At 46.0% G+C, this 24456-nt stretch overlaps 1 protein-coding gene across 2 annotated transcripts in view; it reads right to left on the bottom strand.

The window, feature by feature from the left end:
- Positions 1-24456, bottom strand: part of LOC148454371 (unconventional myosin-Ie-like) — a 176824-nt gene that overhangs the window by 105850 nt on the left and 46518 nt on the right. For both annotated transcript variants that reach the window (XM_088460952.1, XM_088460953.1), the window contains exons 3-4: positions 3505-3594; positions 231-325 (exon numbers count right to left, since the gene is read on the bottom strand). In XM_088460952.1, the coding sequence (XP_088317078.1) occupies positions 231-325; positions 3505-3594 (185 nt within the window). The remainder of the gene's footprint in view (positions 1-230; positions 326-3504; positions 3595-24456) is intronic.

Raw genomic sequence — 24456 nt, 5'->3', positions numbered from 1 at the left:
TGGGTGTAGAGGAGTATAGCGGGTGGTAGAGGAGTATAGAAGTTGAAGTTGTGAAGAAAATGAAAGTGCTCATACAGCCAATGTCTCCAGTGTCTCCCGCTATTATTATTACATTGGGTACAGTGTGAGATAGTACAGTGATATATATATATATATATATATATATATATATTTTACATATAAGGGAGAATGAGAGTTGGAGATACACATATCTATATACCGGGTCTCACCTGATAATCACACACTGGTTCTCACTGTCTATCAGCATGTTCCGGTACATAGTATCAGCTAGGGCATAGATGTGAGGGGGGTTTTCATACTGAGCCTGCAGGGGGAACACACAAAATCATTAAGAATCTATAGTCATTTACGTAAACTGTACCAGGTGAGACTGCGCTGAAGTCGGAGAGAATCGATCTGGACGCAGACGGATGCTGGGAATGATTTAATAGTATATCCAGCCGGAGAGCAACTGCTCTACTAAGGGGCAACTTCCCTAGCCAGTAACTGCTCTGCCCTTGTGTTACTCACAGTGCAGTAATACAGAAATACACCCCCACAGACACTAATATATACATACCAGCGCTGTACGCTCCCAATTCCACCCTCCCTGCACATTTATGTCCATTCATCCCTATTGTTTCTACACTAATGAAACCAAGGACCAGACACTGTCCCGGCCCTGTTCACCGGCAAATATATTATCTATAGATTGTAAGCCTGCGAGCAGGGCCCTCTCACCTTTGTGTCTTGTTGTTTTTACCTAGTCTTGTTTTATAACGGTTTTGTTCCACATGATAAAGCGTAACAGAATATGCTGGCGCTATATAAGGAGTCTTGTCTTACAGATGTGACCACATACATCTATCCTTCATGCGCTAAAAGTGGCGTTACACATAACGCTTGAGCGCCATGTCACTTGGTAGAGCACAGCGTGTTTTCGTGTGACTTTTTCCCCACAGTGATGTGATTAAAATGATATGCGGCATGCCTATATTCTGTGTGTGACTGCGGCTGTATCTGCATGTGAAGCGCTACGTTACAGTGTGAGCGGCTGGGACTGAGTCTGTATCTGCATGTGAAGCGCTACGTTACAGTGTGAGCGGCTGGGACTGAGTCTGTATCTGCATGTGAAGCGCTACGTTACAGTGTGAGCGGCTGGGACTGAGTCTGTATCTGCATGTGAAGCGCTACGTTACAGTGTGAGCGGCTGGGACTGAGTCTGTATCTGCATGTGAAGCGCTACGTTACAGTGTGAGTGGTTGGGACCGCGGCTATATCTGCATGTGAAGCGCTACGTTACAGTGTGAGCGGCTGGGACTGAGTCTGTATCTACATGTGAAGCGCTACGTTACAGTGTGAGCGGCTAGGACTGAGTCTATCTGCATGTGAAGCGCTACGTTACAGTGTGAGCGGCTGGGACTGAGTCTGTATCTGCATGTGAAGCGCTACGTTACAGTGTGAGCGGCTGGGACTGAGTCTGTATCTGCATGTGAAGCGCTACGTTACAGTGTGAGCGGCTGGGACTGAGGCTGTATCTGCATGTGAAGCGCTACGTTACAGTATGAGTGGCTGGGACTGAGGCTGTATCTGCATGTGAAGCGCTACGTTACAGTGTGAGTGGCTGGGACTGAGTCTGTATCTGCATGTGAAGCGCTACGTTACAGTGTGAGTGGTTGGGACCGCGGCTATATCTGCATGTGAAGCGCTACGTTACAGTGTGAGCGGCTGGGACTGAGTCTGTATCTGCATGTGAAGCGCTACGTTACAGTGTGAGCGGCTGGGACTGAGTCTGTATCTGCATGTGAAGCGCTACGTTACAGTGTGAGCGGCTGGGACTGAGGCTGTATCTGCATGTGAAGCGCTACGTTATAGTGACCGCGGCTATATCTGCATGTGAAGCGCTACGTTACAGTATGAGCGGCTGGGACTGAGTCTGTATCTGCATGTGAAGCGCTACATTACAGTGTGAGCGGCTGGGACTGAGTCTGTATCTGCATGTGAAGCGCTACGTTACAGTGTGAGCGGCTGGGACTGAGTCTGTATCTGCATGTGAAGCGCTACGTTACAGTGTGAGCGGCTGGGACTGAGTCTGTATCTGCATGTGAAGCGCTACGTTACAGCCTCAGTCCCAGCCGCTCACACTGTAAAGTAGCGCTTCACATGCAGATACAGACTCAGTCCCAGCCGCTCACACTGTATCTGCATGTGAAGCGCTACGTTACAGTGTGAGCGGCTGGGACTGAGTCTGTATCTGCATGTGAAGCGCTACGTTACAGTGTGAGCGGCTGGGACTGAGTCTATCTGCATGTGAAGCGCTACGTTACAGTGTGAGCGGCTGGGACTGAGTCTGTATCTGCATGTGAAGCGCTACGTTACAGTGTGAGCGGCTGGGACTGAGTCTGTATCTGCATGTGAAGCGCTACGTTACAGTGTGAGCGGCTGGGACTGAGGCTGTATCTGCATGTGAAGCGCTACGTTACAGTGTGAGTGGCTGGGACTGAGGCTGTATCTGCATGTGAAGCGCTACGTTACAGTGTGAGTGGCTGGGACTGAGGCTGTATCTGCATGTGAAGCGCTACGTTACAGTGTGAGTGGCTGGGACTGAGTCTGTATCTGCATGTGAAGCGCTACGTTACAGTGTGAGTGGTTGGGACCGCGGCTATATCTGCATGTGAAGCGCTACGTTACAGTGTGAGCGGCTGGGACTGAGTCTGTATCTGCATGTGAAGCGCTACGTTACAGTGTGAGCGGCTGGGACTGAGTCTGTATCTGCATGTGAAGCGCTACGTTACAGTGTGAGCGGCTGGGACTGAGGCTGTATCTGCATGTGAAGCGCTACGTTATAGTGACCGCGGCTATATCTGCATGTGAAGCGCTACATTACAGTGTGAGCGGCTGGGACTGAGTCTGTATCTGCATGTGAAGCGCTACGTTACAGTGTGAGCGGCTGGGACTGAGTCTGTATCTGCATGTGAAGCGCTACGTTACAGTGTGAGCGGCTGGGACTGAGGCTGTATCTGCATGTGAAGCGCTACGTTATAGTGACCGCGACTATATCTGCATGTGAAGCGCTACATTACAGTGTGAGCGGCTGGGACTGAGTCTGTATCTGCATGTGAAGCGCTACGTTACAGTGTGAGCGGCTGGGACTGAGTCTGTATCTGCATGTGAAGCGCTACGTTACAGTGTGAGCGGCTGGGACTGAGTCTGTATCTGCATGTGAAGCGCTACGTTACAGTGTGAGTGGCTGGGACACTGTAACGTAGCAAGTAACTGGTAAACAAATAATAATAATACCAGTAACCCTGCAGTATAACATTATAACCTGGCCGTTGTACATACATGTTCTGTCCTTTACCTGTGTTCCCATGATCCACCCAGTCACCAAGCACAGTGTCTCCTATAACATATTATACACTGAGCCAGTGCCCTGGGCCCCTGAAGAGGTCATGCATTACATTTGCATGGAATAGTATTATCTGGGACCCCACATTCACTCACCGCTCCCTGGTACATCTCAATCTCCCTCTCCGTAAAATACGGCAGCTGTTTGAAAGGGTTAACGGAGATCAGCACTGGCCCGATGTATGTCTACGGAGGGTTAAGTGGCAACATTGTATCATTACTGCCTGTAGCAACTGTTACACTAATGACTAATCGCCTTCGTTACTACACTTATCCAATATGTAACAATCATTACTTATAGGGATCAGAAATATTATTCAAATCTGTTTTTCCTTCTTGACTGTAATATCAGGTACTCCTGCCCATAATAACTGTTACTCTGCTATATATTACTATACCTTCTCTGTAGTATCACGTACTGTTGCCTATAGTAACTGTTACTCTGTTATTACTACTACTACTCCTCTGTAGTATCACATACTGCTGACTATAGTAACTGTTACTCTGTTGTTGTTATTACTACTACTACTCCTCTGTAGTATCACGTACTGCTGCCTATAGTAATGGTTACTCTGTTGTTATTACTACTTCTCTGTAGTATCACATACTACTACCTATGGTAACTGTTACTCTCTTGTTATTATTATTACTACTCCTCTACAGTATCACATACTGCTGCCTATAGTAACTATTACTCTGTTGTTATTACTACTTCTCTGTAGTATCACATACTACTACCTATGGTAACTGTTACTCTCTTGTTATTATTGCTACTACTCCTCTGTAGTATCACATACTGCTGCCTATAGTAACTTTTACCTATTGTTATTATTATTACTACTCCTCTGTAGTATCACATACTGCTGCCTATAGTAACTTTTCCCTGTTGTTGTTATTACTATTACTACAATTCCTCTGTAGTATCACATTTTGTTTCCTATAGTAACTGTTACTCTGCTGCAGCTATTACTATACCTTCTCTGTAGTATCACGTACTGCTGCCTATAGTAACTGCTCCTCTGTTGTTATTATTACTACTACTCCTCCTCTGTAGTATCACATACTGCTGCCTATAGTAACTGTTACTCTGTTTTTGTTGTTATTATTACTACTACTACTCCTCTAGTATCACGTACTGCTGCCTATTGTAACAGTTACTCTGTTGTTATTATTACTACTCCTGTAGTATCACATACTGCTGCCTATCGTAACTGTTACCCTGTTGTTTTTATTATTACTACTACTCCTCTGTAGTATCACATACTGCTGCCTATAGTAATGGTTACTCTGTTGTTGTTATTATTACTACTCCTCTGTAGTATCACATACTGCTGCCTATAGTAACTGTTACCCTGTTGTTGTTATTATTACTCCTCTGTAATAGCACATCCTGCTGCCTATAGTAACTGTTAACTCTGTTGTTGTTATTATTATTACTACTACTGCTCCTCTGTAGTATCATGTACTGCTGCCTATAGTAATTGTTACTCTGTTGTTATTATTACTACTACTACTTTGCAGTATTACGTACTGCTGCCTATAGTAATGGTTACTCTGTTGTTATTATTACTACTACTCCTCTGTAATATCACGTACTGCTGCCTATAGTAACTTTTACATATTATTATTACTACTACTCCTCTGTAGTATCACGTACTGCTGCCTATAGTAACTTTTACATATTATTATTACTACTACTCCTCTGTAGTATCACGTACTGCTGCCTATAGTAACTTTTCCCTGTTGTAACTTTTCCCTGTAGTATCACGTACTGCTGCCTATAGTAACTTTTCCCTGTAGTATCACATACTGCTGCCTATAGTAATGGTTACTCTGTTGTTGTTATTATTACTACTCTAGTATCACGTACTGCTGCCTATTGTAACAGTTACTCTGTTGTTATTATTACTACTCCTGTAGTATCACATACTGCTGCCTATCGTAACTGTTACCCTGTTGTTTTTATTATTACTACTACTCCTCTGTAGTATCACATACTGCTGCCTATAGTAACTGTTACCCTGTTGTTATTATTACTCCTATGTAGTATCACGTACTGCTGCCTATAGTAATTTTTACCTATTGTTATTATTATTACTGCTCCTCTGTAATAGCACATCCTGCTGCCTATAGTAACTGTTAACTCTGTTGTTGTTATTATTATTACTACTACTGCTCCTCTGTAGTATCATGTACTGCTGCCTATAGTAATTGTTACTCTGTTGTTGTTATTACTACTACTCCTCTGTAATATCACGTACTGCTGCCTATAGTAACTTTTACATATTATTATTACTACTACTCCTCTGTAGTATCACGTACTGCTGCCTATAGTAACTTTTACATATTATTATTACTACTACTCCTCTGTAGTATCACGTACTGCTGCCTATAGTAACTTTTCCCTGTTGTAACTTTTCCCTGTAGTATCACGTACTGCTGCCTATAGTAACTTTTCCCTGTAGTATCACGTACTGCTGCCTATAGTAACTTTTCCCTGTAGTATCACATACTGCTGCCTATAGTAATGGTTACTCTGTTGTTGTTATTATTACTACTCCTCTGTAGTATCACATACTGCTGCCTATAGTAACTGTTACCCTGTTGTTATTATTACTCCTATGTAGTATCACGTACATATTATTACTACTACTCCTCTGTAGTATCACGTACTGCTGCCTATAGTAACTTTTCCCTGTTGTAACTTTTCCCTGTAGTATCACGTACTGCTGCCTATAGTAACTTTTCCCTGTAGTATCACATACTGCTGCCTATAGTAATGGTTACTCTGTTGTTGTTATTATTACTACTCCTCTGTAGTATCACATACTGCTGCCTATAGTAACTGTTACCCTGTTGTTGTTATTATTACTCCTATGTAGTATCACGTACTGCTGCCTATAGTAACTGTTACTCTGTTGTTATTACTACTACTCCTCTGTAGTATGATGTACTGCTGCCTATAGTAATTTTTACCTATTGTTATTATTATTACTGCTCCTCTGTAATAGCACATCCTGCTGCCTATAGTAACTGTTAACTCTGTTGTTGTTATTATTATTACTACTACTGCTCCTCTGTAGTATCATGTACTGCTGCCTATAGTAATTGTAACTCTGTTGTTGTTATTATTACTACTACTACTTTGCAGTATTACGTACTGCTGCCTATAGTAATGGTTACTCTGTTGTTATTATTACTACTACTCCTCTGTAATATCACGTACTGCTGCCTATAGTAACTTTTACATATTATTATTACTACTACTCCTCTGTAGTATCACGTACTGCGGCCTATAGTAACTTTTACATATTATTATTACTACTACTCCTCTGTAGTATCACGTACTGCTGCCTATAGTAACTTTTCCCTGTTGTTGTTATTATTACTACTACTCATCTGTAGTTTCATATACTGCTGACTATAGTAACTTTTTCATGTTGTTGTTATTACTATTACTACTATTCCTCTGTAGTATCATATATTGTTGCCTATAGTAACTGTTACTCTGCTGCAGCTATTACTATTCCTTCTCTGTAGTATCTCGTACTGCTGCCTATAGTAACTGTTACTCTGTTGTTGTTATTATTACTACTTCTCTGTAGTATCACGTACTGCTGCCTATAGTAACTGTTACTCTGTTGTTGTTATTATTACTACTACTTCTCTGTAGTATCACGTACTGCTGCCTATAGTAACTGTTACTCTGTTGTTATTATTACTACTACTCTGTAGTATCACATACTGCTGCCTATTGTAACAGTTACTCTGTTGTAGTTATTATTACTACTACTCTGTAGTATCACATACTGCTGACTATAGTAACTGATACTCTGTTGCAGCTATATACTATTCCTTCTCTGTAGTATCACGTACTGCTGCCTATAGTAACGGTTACTCTGTTGTTGTTATTATTACTACTACTCTGTAGTATCACGTACTGCTGCCTATAGTAACTGTTACTCTGTTGTTGTTATTATTACTACTTCTCTGTAGTATCACGTACTGCTGCCTATAGTAACTGTTACTCTGTTGTTGTTATTATTACTACTACTTCTCTGTAGTATCACGTACTGCTGCCTATAGTAACTGTTACTCTGTTGTTATTATTACTACTACTCTGTAGTATCACATACTGCTGCCTATTGTAACAGTTACTCTGTTGTAGTTATTATTACTACTACTCTGTAGTATCACATACTGCTGACTATAGTAACTGATACTCTGTTGCAGCTATATACTATTCCTTCTCTGTAGTATCACGTACTGCTGCCTATAGTAACGGTTACTCTGTTGTTGTTATTATTACTGCTTCTCTGTAGTATCACGTACTGCTGCCTATAGTAACTGTTACTCTGTTGTTATTATTACTACTACTCTGTAGTATCACATACTGCTGCCTATTGTAACAGTTACTCTTTTGTAGTTATTATTACTACTACTCTGTAGTATCACATACTGCTGACTATAGTAACTGATACTCTGTTGCAGCTATATACTATTCCTTCTCTGTAGTATCACGTACTGCTGCCTATAGTAACGGTTACTCTGTTGTTGTTATTATTACTACTACTCTGTAGTATCACATACTGCTGACTATAGTAACGGTTACTCTGTTGTTGTTATTATTACTACTACTCTGTAGTATCACATACTGCTGACTATAGTAACTGATACTCTGTTGCAGCTATATACTATTCCTTCTCTGTAGTATCATGTACTGCTGCCTATAGTAACGGTTACTCTGTTGTTGTTGTTGTTATTATTACTACTACTACTACTTTGTAGTATCACGTACTGCTGCCTATAGTAACGGTTACTCTGTTGTTGTTGTTATTATTATTACTACTACTACTACTACTACTTTGTAGTATCACGTACTGCTGTCTATAGTGACTTTTCCCTGTTACTCCGCTGGTGTTCATACCATTTCCACGTGACCGCAGGCACCTGCTCACAAGCAGGTTTCCAGCTAAGCCGGCCGGCGGCTCTGACAGCAGAGATACATTACCTGATACGGAGCGGAGCATTACCATCGAGAGTTCCCGCGATGAAAGGAGACAGACACACGACGGTACATGCCGCAGCCACCGGGATCTATACAACGTTACACACGGAATATTGGCATTTCTGATCTGCAGATCACAGGCTGTCATACCAGCCAGCAACATAAGAACACAAGAAAAGAAATCGGGTGAGCTCATTTCATGTTGCCTACTTAATACAGCAACATTATATCAGACTGTTGCACTAGCCACAAAATTGCCACAGATACAGTGTATCATTATCCAAGGGACACATTTATTCTTCTTTTCTTTTTTCCTTTGCCTGGCAACATTCTAACCAGGAAAAATTGACTATACCTATCATATCCCTTTTTTTTTATTAACTATATGTTTTTTATATGTATGTATGTATGTATGTATGTATTCTTAATTTTTGTAGGAACATATATATGCTCCGCTTGAGATCTGAATATTTTAATATATTTGTTTATGAGATTGTCTAATAAAATAATTTTACACTTCATACCCAAGTATGGTTTATAATATACACACCTAGCGTGATTGAATGAGCGCAGCCAATTTGTTTCTATTAGTTTTTGAAGTAATACACAAATTCTTCTCCTTGGCAGCAGTCTCTTCTCACTCTTCAGATCACTTAGGAAGCGCTATTTTCTTCAGCCTTTTTTGTATTTTTAACTTTTCTCTGTTGTTGTTATTACTATTACTACTATTCCTCTGTAGTATCACATACTGTTGCCTATAGTAACTGTTATTCTGCTGCAGCTATTACTATTCCTTCTCTGTAGTATCACTGCTGCCTATAGTAACGGTTACTCTGTTATTATTACTGCTACTCCTTTGTAGTATCACGTACTGCTGATTATAGTAACTGTTACTCTGTTTTTGTTGTTATTATTACTACTACTCCTCCTCTGTAGTATCATGTACTGCTGCCTATAGTAACTGTTACTCTGTTGTTATTACTAGTACTCTGTATAGCGTTCCCGCTAGGCTGTTTTAGCGGGGCGCGGCGCCCTGCCCTCTTTCTGGAAGGCAAAAAGCGCCCTGCCCTCCATAAGGAGAGCAAAAAGCGCCCTGCCGTAACAGCCTGCGGGAGCCGTCTTCACCCGCGGGTCGCAGTGTCCCGCGGGTGTAGAAATGTGCGGTGACCCGGTCACCGCCGGAGAATAGACGCCGGGCGCATGCGCCCTGCATCTACTCTCCCTGTCTGCAGGGCTTGGGGGCTGTCTGGCGTGTCCGTAAGTGCCGGGCACGCCCCAAGAGTGACGAAAAGGGGACGCGTCTTATAGACACGTCCCCTTTTCGATGACCACGCCCCCTTCTTGGTCACGCGTGCGCACAAAAGTGCCCTCTCTAGCTCCGGCGCCCTGCCTCGTGCCGGAGCTAGAGTGAACACTACTGTAGTATCACATACTACTACCTATAGTAACTGTTACTCTGTTGTTATTACTACTCCTCTGTAGTATCACGTACTGCTGCCTATAGTAACCATTACTCTGTTGTTGTTGTTGTTATTATTACTACTCCTTCTCTGTAGTATCACATACTGCTGCCTATAGTAACTTTAACCTGTTATTATTACTACTACTACACTGTAGTATCATGTACTGCTGCCTATAGTAACTGTTACTGTGTTGTTGTTGTTATTATTACTACTACTCTGTAGTATCACATAAGGTTGCCTATCGTAACTGTTACTCTGTTCTTGATGTTATGATTATTATTATTACTCCTCTGTAGTATCATGTACTGCTGCCTATAGTAACTGTTACTCTGTTTTATTATTATTACTCCTCTGTAGTATCACATGCTGCTGCCTTTAGTAACTATTACTTTTTTATTATTACTACTACTACTCTGTAGGATCACATACTACTACCTATAGTAACTGTTACTCTTGTTGTTGTTGTTATTGCTACTCCTCTGTAGTATCACATACTGCTGCCTATAGTAACAATTACTCTGTTGTTGTTGTTATTATTATTATTATTCCTCTGTAGTATCACATAAGGTTGCCTATAGTAACTGTTAATCTGTTGTTGATGTTATGATTAATATTTCTACTCTTCTGTAGTATCATGTACTGCTGCCTATAGTAACTGTTACTCTGTTGTTATTAATACTACTCCTCTGTAGTATCATGTACTAGTGCCTATAGTAACTGTTACTCTGTTATTATTATTACTACTCCTCTGTATTATCATGTACTGCTGCCTATAGTAACTGTTACTCTGTTATTATTATTACTATTCCTCTGTAGTATCACATACTGCTGCCCATATTAACTGTAAATCTGTTATTATTATTGCTCCTCTGTAGTATCACATACTGCTCCCAATAGTAACTATTACTCTGTTATTATCATTATTATTCCTCTGTAGTATCATGTAATACTGCCTATACTAACTGTTACTCTGTTGCTGTTGTTGTTATTACTCCTCTGTAGCATCACATACTGCTGCCTATAGTAATGGTTACTCTGTTGTTGTTATTATTACTACTCCTCTTTAGTATCACGTACTGCTACCTATAGTAACTGTTACTCTGTTGTTGTTGTTATTATTATTACTCTGGAATATCACATACTGCTACTGTTACTCTGTTGTTGTTATTATTAGTACTCCTCTGTAGTATCACGTACTCCCGCCTATAGTAGCTGTTACTCTGTTGTTATTATCATTATTATTATTTCTCCTCTGTAGTATCACATACTGCTGCCTATAGTAATGGTTACTCTGTTGTTATTACTACTACTATTCTGTAGGATCACATACTACTACCTATAGTAACTGTTACTCTTGTTGTTGCTGTTATTGCTACTCCTCTAGTATCACATACTGCTGCCTATAGTAACTGTGATTCTGCTATTATTATTACTGCTCCTCTGTAGTATCATGTACTGCTACCTATAGTAGCTTTGAACTGTTGCTGATGTTATTATTACTACTCCTCTGTAGTATCATGTACTGCTGCCTATAGTAACTGTTACTCTGTTGTTGTTGTTATTACTCTGTAGTATCACATACTGCTGCCTATAGTAATGGTTACTCTGTTGTTATTATTAGTATTACTACTGCTCCTCTGTAGTATCAAGTACTGCTGCCTATAGTAACTGTTACTCTGTTGTTATTAATACTACTCCTCTGTAGTATCATGTACTAGTGCCTATAGTAACTGTTACTCTGTTGTTGTTTATATTATTACTACTCCTCTGTAGTATCACGTACTGCTGCCTATAGTAACAGTTACTCTGTTATTATTACTCCTCATCTGTAGTATCACATAATGCTGCCTATAGTAACTGTTACTCTGTTGTTGTTTATATTACTACTCCTCTGTAGTATCATATACTGCTGCCTATTGTAACTGTTACTCTGTTATTATCATTATGACTCCTCTGTAGTATTATGTAATACTGCCTATACTAACTGTTACTCTGTTGTTGTTGTTGTTGTTGTTGTTATTACTCCTCTGTAGTATCACATACTGCTGCCTATAGTAATGGTTACTCTGTTGTTGTTATTATTATTACTCTGGAATATCACATACTGCTACTCTGTTGTTGTTGTTGTTATTATTATTATAACTCCTCTATAGTATCACATACTGCTGCCTATAGTAACGGTTACTCTGTTGTTATTATTAGTATTACTACTGCTCCTCTGTAGTATCACGTACTGCTGCCTATAGTAACTGTTACTCTGTTGTTGTTATTATTATTACTCCTCTGTAGTATCACGTACTCCCACCTATAGTAGCTGTTACTCTGTTGTTGTTATTATTACTCCTCTGTAGTATCACGTACTCCCGCCTATAGTAGCTGTTACTCTGTTGTTATTATTATTACTCCTCTGTAGTATCACGTACTCCCGCCTATAGTAGCTGTTACTCTGTTGTTATTATTATTACTCCTCTGTAGTATCACGTACTCCCGCCTATAGTAGCTGTTAGGCTGCGTACACACCTAAAGATTATCTGTCCAAACAGCCAACTAGTTGATTGGTTGGAATGTAAATCTGGTAATGTATGGGAGTAACTGATCAGCAATTTGCTCCTAAATGCCAGAAAACAGATGAAGATGGCGTCAGACAAGCTTGTTACATGTTTGATTCAAACAACAATTTTTGTCCATTTTCCAGCGTTTGAGAGCAAATTGCTGATTGTCATTTGCTTTCATACCTTACCAGATTTCAATTCCAACCAATCAACTAGTTGGATGGTTGGTCAGACAATCTGTAGTTACCCAGCCTTACACTGCAGCCTGGTACTAAGCTCTCCCAGCTACAGTAAAGCACCTCGTCACCAGCTAATACATTACATTCCCCAGACACAGAGCACCGGGGGTAACACACCCAGCACCATGCAGAGGACAGTCATATACTGCAGCCTGGTACTAAGCTCTCCCAGCTACAGTAATGCACCTTGTCACCGGCTATTACATTACATTCCCCAGACACAGAGCACCGGGGGTAACACACCCAGCACCATGCAGAGGACAGTCATATACTGCAGCCTGGTACTAAGCTCTCCCAGCTACAGTAATGCACCTTGTCACCAGCTATTACATTACATTCCCCAGACACAGAGCACCGGGGGTAACACACCCAGCACCATGCAGAGGACAGTCTTACACTGCAGCCTGGTACTAAGCTCTCCCAACTACAGTAATGCACCTTGTCACCAGCTATTACATTACATTCTCCAGACACACAGCACCGGGGGTAACACACCCAGCACCATGCAGAGGACAGTCTTACACTGCAGCCTGGTACTAAGCTCTCCCAGCTACAGTAATGCACCTTGTCACCGGCTATTACATTACATTCCCCAGACACAGAGCACCGGGGGTAACACACCCAGCACCATGCAGAGGACAGTCATATACTGCAGCCTGGTACTAAGCTCTCCCAGCTACAGTAATGCACCTTGTCACCAGCTATTACATTACATTCCCCAGACACAGAGCACCGGGGGTAACACACCCAGCACCATGCAGAGGACAGTCTTACACTGCAGCCTGGTACTAAGCTCTCCCAGCTACAGTAATGCACCTTGTCACCAGCTATTACATTACATTCCCCAGACACAGAGCACCGGGGGTAACACACTCAGCACCATGCAGAGGACTGTCTTATACTGCAGCCTGGTACTAAGCTCTCCCAGCTACAGTAATGCACCTTGTCACCAGCTATTACATTACATTCCCCAGACACACAGCACCGGGGGTAACACACCCAGCACCATGCAGAGGACAGTCTTACACTGCAGCCTGGTACTAAGCTCTCCCAGCTACAGTAATGCACCTTGTCACCGGCTATTACATTACATTCCCCAGACACAGAGCACCGGGGGTAACACACCCAGCACCATGCAGAGGACAGTCATATACTGCAGCCTGGTACTAAGCTCTCCCAGCTACAGTAATGCACCTTGTCACCAGCTATTACATTACATTCCCCAGACACAGAGCACCGGGGGTAACACACCCAGCACCATGCAGAGGACAGTCTTACACTGCAGCCTGGTACTAAGCTCTCCCAGCTACAGTAATGCACCTTGTCACCAGCTATTACATTACATTCCCCAGACACAGAGCACCGGGGGTAACACACTCAGCACCATGCAGAGGACTGTCTTATACTGCAGCCTGGTACTAAGCTCTCCCAGCTACAGTAATGCACCTCGTCACCAGCTATTACATTACATTCCCCAGACACAGAGCACCGGGGGTAACACACCCAGCACCATGCAGAGGACAGTCTTACACTGCAGCCTGGTACTAAGCTCTCCCAGCTACAGTAATGCACCTTGTCACCAGCTATTACATTACATTCCCCAGACACAGAGCACCGGGGGTAACACACCCAGCACCATGCAGAGGACAGTCTTACACTGCAGCCTGGTACTAAGCTCTCCCTGCTACAGTAATGCACCTTGTCACCAGCTATTACATTACATTCCCCAGACACACAGCACCGGGGGTAACACACCCAGCACCATGCAGAGGACAGTCTTACACTGCAGCCTGGTACTAAGCTCTCCCAGCTACAGTAATGCACCTTGTCACCGGCTATTACATTACATTCCCCAGACACAGAGCACCGGGGGTAACACACCCAGCACCATGCAGAGGACAGTCATATACTGCAGCCTGGTACTAAGCTCTCCCAGCTACAGTAATGCACCTTGTCACCAGCTATTACATTACATTCCCCAGACACAGAGCACCGGGGGTAACACACCCAGCACCATGCAGAGGACAGTCTTACACTGCAGCCTGGTACTAAGCTCTCCCAGCTACAGTAATGCACCTTGTCACCAGCTATTACATTACATTCCCCAGACACAGAGCACCGGGGGTAACACACTCAGCACCATGCAGAGGACTGTCTTATACTGCAGCCTGGTACTAAGCTCTCCCAGCTACAGTAATGCACCTTGTCACCAGCTATTACATTACATTCCCCAGACACACAGCACCGGGGGTAACACACCCAGCACCATGCAGAGGACAGTCTTACACTGCAGCCTGGTACTAAGCTCTCCCAGCTACAGTAATGCACCTTGTCACCGGCTATTACATTACATTCCCCAGACACAGAGCACCGGGGGTAACACACCCAGCACCATGCAGAGGACAGTCATATACTGCAGCCTGGTACTAAGCTCTCCCAGCTACAGTAATGCACCTTGTCACCAGCTATTACATTACATTCCCCAGACACAGAGCACCGGGGGTAACACACCCAGCACCATGCAGAGGACAGTCTTACACTGCAGCCTGGTACTAAGCTCTCCCAGCTACAGTAATGCACCTTGTCACCAGCTATTACATTACATTCCCCAGACACAGAGCACCGGGGGTAACACACTCAGCACCATGCAGAGGACTGTCTTATACTGCAGCCTGGTACTAAGCTCTCCCAGCTACAGTAATGCACCTCGTCACCAGCTATTACATTACATTCCCCAGACACAGAGCACCGGGGGTAACACACCCAGCACCATGCAGAGGACAGTCTTACACTGCAGCCTGGTACTAAGCTCTCCCAGCTACAGTAATGCACCTTGTCACCAGCTATTACATTACATTCCCCAGACACAGAGCACCGGGGGTAACACACCCAGCACCATGCAGAGGACAGTCTTACACTGCAGCCTGGTACTAAGCTCTCCCTGCTACAGTAATGCACCTTGTCACCGGCTATTACATTACATTCCCCAGACACAGAGCACCGGGGGTAACACACCCAGCACCATGCAGAGGACAGTCTTACACTGCAGCCTGGTACTAAGCTCTCCCAGCTACAGTAATGCACCTTGTTACCAGCTATTACATTACATTCCCCAGACACAGAGCACCAGGGGTAACACACCCAGCACCATGCAGAGGACAGTCTTACACTGCAGCCTGGTACTAAGCTCTCCCAGCTACAGTAATGCACCTTGTCACCAGCTATTACATTACATTCCCCAGACACAGAGCACCGGGGGGGTAACACACCCAGCACCATGCAGAGGACAGTCTTACACTGCAGCCTGGTACTAAGCTCTCCCAGCTACAGTAATGCACCTTGTCACCGGCTATTACATTACATTCCCCAGACACAGAGCACCGGGGGTAACACACCCAGCACCATGCAGAGGACAGTCTTACACTGCAGCCTGGTACTAAGCTCTCCCAGCTACAGTAATGCACCTTGTCACCAGCTATTACATTACATTCCCCAGACACAGAGCACCGGGGGTAACACACCCAGCACCATGCAGAGGACAGTCTTACACTGCAGCCTGGTACTAAGCTCTCCCAGCTACAGTAATGCACCTTGTCACCAGCTATTACATTACATTCCCCAGACACAGAGCACCGGGGGTAACACACCCAGCACCATGCAGAGGACAGTCTTACACTGCAGCCTGGTACTAAGCTCTCCCAGCTACAGTAATGCACCTTGTTACCAGCTATTACATTACATTCCCCAGACACAGAGCACCGGGGGTAACACACCCAGCACCATGCAGAGGACAGTCTTACACTGCAGCCTGGTACTAAGCTCTCCCAGCTACAGTAATGCACCTTGTTACCAGCTATTACATTACATTCCCCAGACACAGAGCACCGGGGGTAACACACCTAGCACCATGCAGAGGACAGTCTTACACTTCAGCCTGGTACTAAGCTCTCCCAGCTACAGTAATGCACCTTGTCACCAGCTATTACATTACATTCCCCAGACACAGAGCACCGGGGGTAACACACCCAGCACCATGCAGAGGACAGTCTTACACTGCAGCCTGGTACTAAGCTCTCCCAGCTACAGTAATGCACCTTGTCACCAGCTATTACATTACATTCCCCAGACACAGAGCACCGGGGGTAACACACCCAGCACCATGCAGAGGACAGTCTTACACTACAGCCTGGTACTAAGCACTCCCAGCTACAGTAATGCACCTTGTCACCAGCTATTACATTACATTCCCCAGACACAGAGCAGCGGGGGTAACACACCCAGCACCATGCAGAGGACAGTCTTACACTGCAGCCTGGTACTAAGCACTCCCAGCTACAGTAATGCACCTTGTCACCAGCTATTACATTACATTCCCCAGACACAGAGCACCGGGGGTAACACACCCAGCACCATGCAGAGGACAGTCTTACACTGCAGCCTGGTACTAAGCTCTGCCAGCTACAGTAATGCACCTTGTCACCAGCTATTACATTACATTCCCCAGACACAGAGCACCGGGGGTAACACACCCAGCACCATGCAGAGGACAGTCTTACACTACAGCCTGGTACTAAGCTCTCCCAGCTACAGTAATGCACCTTGTCACCAGCTATTACATTACATTCCCCAGACACAGAGCACCGGGCGTAACACACCCAGCATCATGCAGAGGACAGTCTTATACTGCAGCCTGGTACTAAGCTCTCCCAGCTACTGTAATGCACCTTGTCACCGGCTATTGCATTACATTCCCCAGACACAGAGCACCGGGGGTAACACACCCAGCACCATGCAGAGGACAGTCTTATACTGCAGCCTGGTACTAAGCTCTCCCAGCTACAGTAATGCACCTTGTCACCAGCTATTACATTACATTCCCCAGACACAGAGCACCGGGGGTAACACACCCAGCATCATGCAGAGGACAGTCTTATACTGCAGCCTGGTACTAAGCTCTCCCAGCTACTGTAATGCACCTTGTCACCGGCTATTACATTACATTCCCCAGACACAGAGCACCGGGGGTAACACACCCAGCACCATGCAGAGGACAGTCTTATACTGCAGCCTGGTACTAAGCTCTCCCACCTACAGTAATGCACCTTGTCACCAGCTATTACATTACATTCCCCAGACACAGAGCACCGGGGGTAACACACCCAGCACTATGCAGAGGACAGTCTTACACTGCAGCCTGGTACTAAGCTCTCCCAGCTACATTAATGCACCTTGTCACCAGCTATTACATTTACATTCCCCAGACACAGAGCACCGGGGGTAACACACCCAGCACCATGCAGAGGACAGTCTTACACTACAGCCTGGTACTAAGCTCTCCCAGCTACAGTAATGCACCTTGTCACCCGCTATTACATTACATTCCCCAGACACAGAGCACCGGGGGTAACACACCCAGCATCATGCAGAGGACAGTCTTACACTGCAGCCTGGTACTAAGCTCTCCCTGCTACAGTAATGCACCTTGTCACCGGCTATTACATTTACATTCCCCAGACACAGAGCAACGGGGGTAACACACCCAGCACCATGCAGAGGACAGTCTTACACTGCAGCCTGGTACTAAGCTCTCCCAGCTACAGTAATGCACCTTGTCACCAGCTATTACATTCCCCAGACACAGAGCACCGGGGGTAACACACCCAGCACCATGCAGAGGACAGTCTTACACTGCAGCCTGGTACTAAGCTCTCCCAGCTACAGTAATGCACCTTGTCACCAGCTATTACATTACATTCCCCAGACACAGAGCACCGGGGGTAACACACCCAGCACCATGCAGAGGACAGTCTTACACTGCAGCCTGGTACTAAGCTCTCCCAGCTACAGTAATGCACCTTGTCACCAGCTATTACATTACATTCCCCAGACACAGAGCACCGGGGGTAACACACCCAGCACCATGCAGAGGACAGTCTTACACTGCAGCCTGGTACTAAGCTCTCCCAGCTACAGTAATGCACCTTGTCACCGGCTATTACATTACATTCCCCAGACACAGAGCACCAGGGGTAACACACTCAGCATCATGCAGAGGACAGTCTTACACTGCAGCCTGGTACTAAGCTCTCCCAGCTACAGTAATGCACCTTGTCACCAGCTATTACATTACATTCCCCAGACACAGAGCACCGGGGGTAACACACCCAGCAACATGCAGAGGACAGTCTTACACTACAGCCTGGTACTAAGCTCTCCCAGCTACAGTAATGCACCTTGTCACCAGCTATTACATTCCCCAGACACAGAGCACCGGGGGTAACACACCCAGCACCATGCAGAGGACAGTCTTACACTGCAGCCTGGTACTAAGCTCTCCCAGCTACAGTAATGCACCTTGTTACCAGCTATTACATTACATTCCCCAGACACAGAGCACCGGGGGTAACACACCCAGCACCATGCAGAGGACAGTCTTACACTGCAGCCTGGTACTAAGCTCTCCCAGCTACAGTAATGCACCTTGTCACCAGCTATTACATTTACATTCCCCAGACACAGAGCACCGGGGATAACACACCCAGCACCATGCAGAGGACAGTCTTACACTACAGCCTGGTACTAAGCACTCCCAGCTACAGTAATGCACCTTGTCACCAGCTATTACATTACATTCCCCAGACACAGAGCACCGGGGGTAACACACCCAGCACCATGCAGAGGACAGTCTTACACTGCAGCCTGGTACTAAGCTCTCCCAGCTACAGTAATGCACCTTGTCACCGGCTATTACATTTACATTCCCCAGACACAGAGCACCGGGGGTAACACACCCAGCACCATGCAGAGGACAGTCTTACACTGCAGCCTGGTACTAAGCTCTCCCAGCTACAGTAATGCACCTTGTCACCAGCTATTACATTTACATTCCCCAGACACAGAGCAACGGGGGTAACACACCCAGCACCATGCAGAGGACAGTCTTACACTGCAGCCTGGTACTAAGCTCTCCCAGCTACAGTAATGCACCTTGTCACCAGCTATTACATTCCCCAGACACAGAGCACCGGGGGTAACACACCCAGCACCATGCAGAGGACAGTCTTACACTGCAGCCTGGTACTAAGCTCTCCCAGCTACAGTAATGCACCTTGTCACCAGCTATTACATTACATTCCCCAGACACAGAGCACCGGGGGTAACACACCCAGCACCATGCAGAGGACAGTCTTACACTGCAGCCTGGTACTAAGCTCTCCCAGCTACAGTAATGCACCTTGTCACCAGCTATTACATTACATTCCCCAGACACAGAGCACCGGGGGTAACACACCCAGCACCATGCAGAGGACAGTCTTACACTGCAGCCTGGTACTAAGCTCTCCCAGCTACAGTAATGCACCTTGTCACCGGCTATTACATTACATTCCCCAGACACAGAGCACCAGGGGTAACACACTCAGCATCATGCAGAGGACAGTCTTACACTGCAGCCTGGTACTAAGCTCTCCCAGCTACAGTAATGCACCTTGTCACCAGCTATTACATTACATTCCCCAGACACAGAGCACCGGGGGTAACACACCCAGCAACATGCAGAGGACAGTCTTACACTACAGCCTGGTACTAAGCTCTCCCAGCTACAGTAATGCACCTTGTCACCAGCTATTACATTCCCCAGACACAGAGCACCGGGGGTAACACACCCAGCACCATGCAGAGGACAGTCTTACACTGCAGCCTGGTACTAAGCTCTCCCAGCTACAGTAATGCACCTTGTTACCAGCTATTACATTACATTCCCCAGACACAGAGCACCGGGGGTAACACACCCAGCACCATGCAGAGGACAGTCTTACACTGCAGCCTGGTACTAAGCTCTCCCAGCTACAGTAATGCACCTTGTCACCAGCTATTACATTTACATTCCCCAGACACAGAGCACCGGGGATAACACACCCAGCACCATGCAGAGGACAGTCTTACACTACAGCCTGGTACTAAGCACTCCCAGCTACAGTAATGCACCTTGTCACCAGCTATTACATTACATTCCCCAGACACAGAGCACCGGGGGTAACACACCCAGCACCATGCAGAGGACAGTCTTACACTGCAGCCTGGTACTAAGCTCTCCCAGCTACAGTAATGCACCTTGTCACCGGCTATTACATTTACATTCCCCAGACACAGAGCACCGGGGGTAACACACCCAGCACCATGCAGAGGACAGTCTTACACTGCAGCCTGGTACTAAGCTCTCCCAGCTACAGTAATGCACCTTGTCACCAGCTATTACATTTACATTCCCCAGACACAGCACCGGGGGTAACACACCCAGCACCATGCAGAGGACAGTCTTACACTACAGCCTGGTACTAAGCTCTCCCAGCTACAGTAATGCACCTTGTCACCAGCTATTACATTACATTCCCCAGACACAGAGCACCGGGGGTAACACACCCAGCACCATGCAGAGGACAGTCTTACACTACAGCCTGGTACTAAGCTCTCCCAGCTACAGTAATGCACCTTGTCACCAGCTATTACATTACATTCCCCAGACACAGAGCACCGGGGGTAACACACCCAGCATCATGCAGAGGACAGTCTTACACTGCAGCCTGGTACTAAGCACTCCCAGCTACAGTAATGCACCTTGTCACCAGCTATTACATTACATTCCCCAGACACAGAGCACCGGGGGTAACACACCCAGCACCATGCAGAGGACAGTCTTACACTGCACCCTGGTACTACGCACTCCCAGCTACAGTAATGCACCTTGTCACCAGCTATTACATTACATTCCCCAGACACAGAGCACCGGGGGTAACACACCCAGCATCATGCAGAGGACAGTCTTATACTGCAGCCTGGTACTAAGCTCTCCCAGCTACAGTAATGCACCTTGTCACCGGCTATTACATTACATTCCCCAGACACAGAGCACCGGGGGTAACACACCCAGCATCATGCAGAGGACAGTCTTACACTGCAGCCTGGTACTAAGCTCTCCCAGCTACAGTAATGCACCTTGTCACCAGCTATTAAATTTACATTCCCCAGACACAGAGCACCGGGGGTAACACACCCAGCACCATGCAGAGGACAGTCTTACACTACAGCCTGGTACTAAGCTCTCCCAGCTACAGTAATGCACCTTATCACCAGCTATTACATTACATTCCCCAGACACAGAGCACCGGGGGTAACACACCCAGCACCATGCAGAGGACAGTCTTACACTGCAGCCTGGTACTAAGCTCTCCCAGCTACAGTAATGCACCTTGTCACCGGCTATTACATTACATTCCCCAGACACAGAGCACCAGGGGTAACACACCCAGCATCATGCAGAGGACAGTCTTACACTGCAGCCTGGTACTAAGCTCTCCCAGCTACAGTAATGCACCTTGTCACCAGCTATTACATTCCCCAGACACAGAGCACCGGGGGTAACACACCCAGCACCATGCAGAGGACAGTCTTACACTGCAGCCTGGTACTAAGCTCTCCCAGCTACAGTAATGCACCTTGTCACCAGCTATTACATTCCCCAGACACAGAGCACCGGGGGTAACACACCCAGCACCATGCAGAGGACAGTCTTACACTGCAGCCTGGTACTAAGCTCTCCCAGCTACAGTAATGCACCTTGTCACCAGCTATTACATTACATTCCCCAGACACAGAGCACCGGGGGTAACACACCCAGCACCATGCAGAGGACAGTCTTACACTGCAGCCTGGTACTAAGCTCTCCCAGCTACAGTAATGCACCTTGTCACCAGCTATTACATTTACATTCCCCAGACACAGAGCACCGGGGGTAACACACCCAGCACCATGCAGAGGACAGTCTTACACTACAGCCTGGTACTAAGCTCTCCCAGCTACAGTAATGCACCTTATCACCAGCTATTACATTACATTCCCAAGACACAGAGCACCGGGGGTAACACACCCAGCATCATGCAGAGGACAGTCTTACACTGCAGCCTGGTACTAAGCTCTCCCTGCTACAGTAATGCACCTTGTCACCGGCTATTACATTTACATTCCCCAGACACAGAGCAACGGGGGTAACACACCCAGCACCATGCAGAGGACAGTCTTACACTGCAGCCTGGTACTAAGCTCTCCCAGCTACAGTAATGCACCTTGTCACCAGCTATTACATTCCCCAGACACAGAGCACCGGGGGTAACACACCCAGCACCATGCAGAGGACAGTCTTACACTGCAGCCTGGTACTAAGCTCTCCCAGCTACAGTAATGCACCTTGTCACCAGCTATTACATTCCCCAGACACAGAGCACCGGGGGTAACACACCCAGCACCATGCAGAGGACAGTCTTACACTGCAGCCTGGTACTAAGCTCTCCCAGCTACAGTAATGCACCTTGTCACCAGCTATTACATTACATTCCCCAGACACAGAGCACCGGGGGTAACACACCCAGCACCATGCAGAGGACAGTCTTACACTGCAGCCTGGTACTAAGCTCTCCCAGCTACAGTAATGCACCTTGTCACCAGCTATTACATTTACATTCCCCAGACACAGAGCACCGGGGGTAACACACCCAGCACCATGCAGAGGACAGTCTTACACTACAGCCTGGTACTAAGCTCTCCCAGCTACAGTAATGCACCTTGTCACCAGCTATTACATTACATTCCCCAGACACAGAGCACCGGGGGTAACACACCCAGCACCATGCAGAGGACAGTCTTACACTGCAGCCTGGTACTAAGCTCTGCCAGCTACAGTAATGCACCTTGTCACCAGCTATTACATTACATTCCCCAGACACAGAGCACCGGGGGTAACACACCCAGCACCATGCAGAGGACAGTCTTACACTACAGCCTGGTACTAAGCTCTCCCAGCTACAGTAATGCACCTTGTCACCAGCTATTACATTACATTCCCCAGACACAGAGCACCGGGCGTAACACACCCAGCATCATGCAGAGGACAGTCTTATACTGCAGCCTGGTACTAAGCTCTCCCAGCTACTGTAATGCACCTTGTCACCGGCTATTGCATTACATTCCCCAGACACAGAGCACCGGGGGTAACACACCCAGCACCATGCAGAGGACAGTCTTATACTGCAGCCTGGTACTAAGCTCTCCCAGCTACAGTAATGCACCTTGTCACCAGCTATTACATTACATTCCCCAGACACAGAGCACCGGGGGTAACACACCCAGCATCATGCAGAGGACAGTCTTATACTGCAGCCTGGTACTAAGCTCTCCCAGCTACTGTAATGCACCTTGTCACCGGCTATTACATTTACATTCCCCAGACACAGAGCAACGGGGGTAACACACCCAGCACCATGCAGAGGACAGTCTTACACTGCAGCCTGGTACTAAGCTCTCCCAGCTACAGTAATGCACCTTGTCACCAGCTATTACATTCCCCAGACAGAGAGCACCGGGGGTAACACACCCAGCACCATGCAGAGGACAGTCTTACACTGCAGCCTGGTACTAAGCTCTCCCAGCTACAGTAATGCACCTTGTCACCAGCTATTACATTACATTCCCCAGACACAGAGCACCGGGGGTAACACACCCAGCATCATGCAGAGGACAGTCTTATACTGCAGCCTGGTACTAAGCTCTCCCAGCTACTGTAATGCACCTTGTCACCGGCTATTACATTACATTCCCCAGACACAGAGCACCGGGGGTAACACACCCAGCACCATGCAGAGGACAGTCTTATACTGCAGCCTGGTACTAAGCTCTCCCACCTACAGTAATGCACCTTGTCACCAGCTATTACATTACATTCCCCAGACACAGAG

This window comes from Taudactylus pleione, unplaced genomic scaffold, assembly GCF_031769625.1.
Source record: "Taudactylus pleione unplaced genomic scaffold, aTauple2 ptg000997l, whole genome shotgun sequence".
In the NCBI taxonomy this organism is placed as follows: domain Eukaryota; kingdom Metazoa; phylum Chordata; class Amphibia; order Anura; family Myobatrachidae; genus Taudactylus; species Taudactylus pleione.
This window is presented reverse-complemented; position numbering and strand designations above follow the sequence as displayed.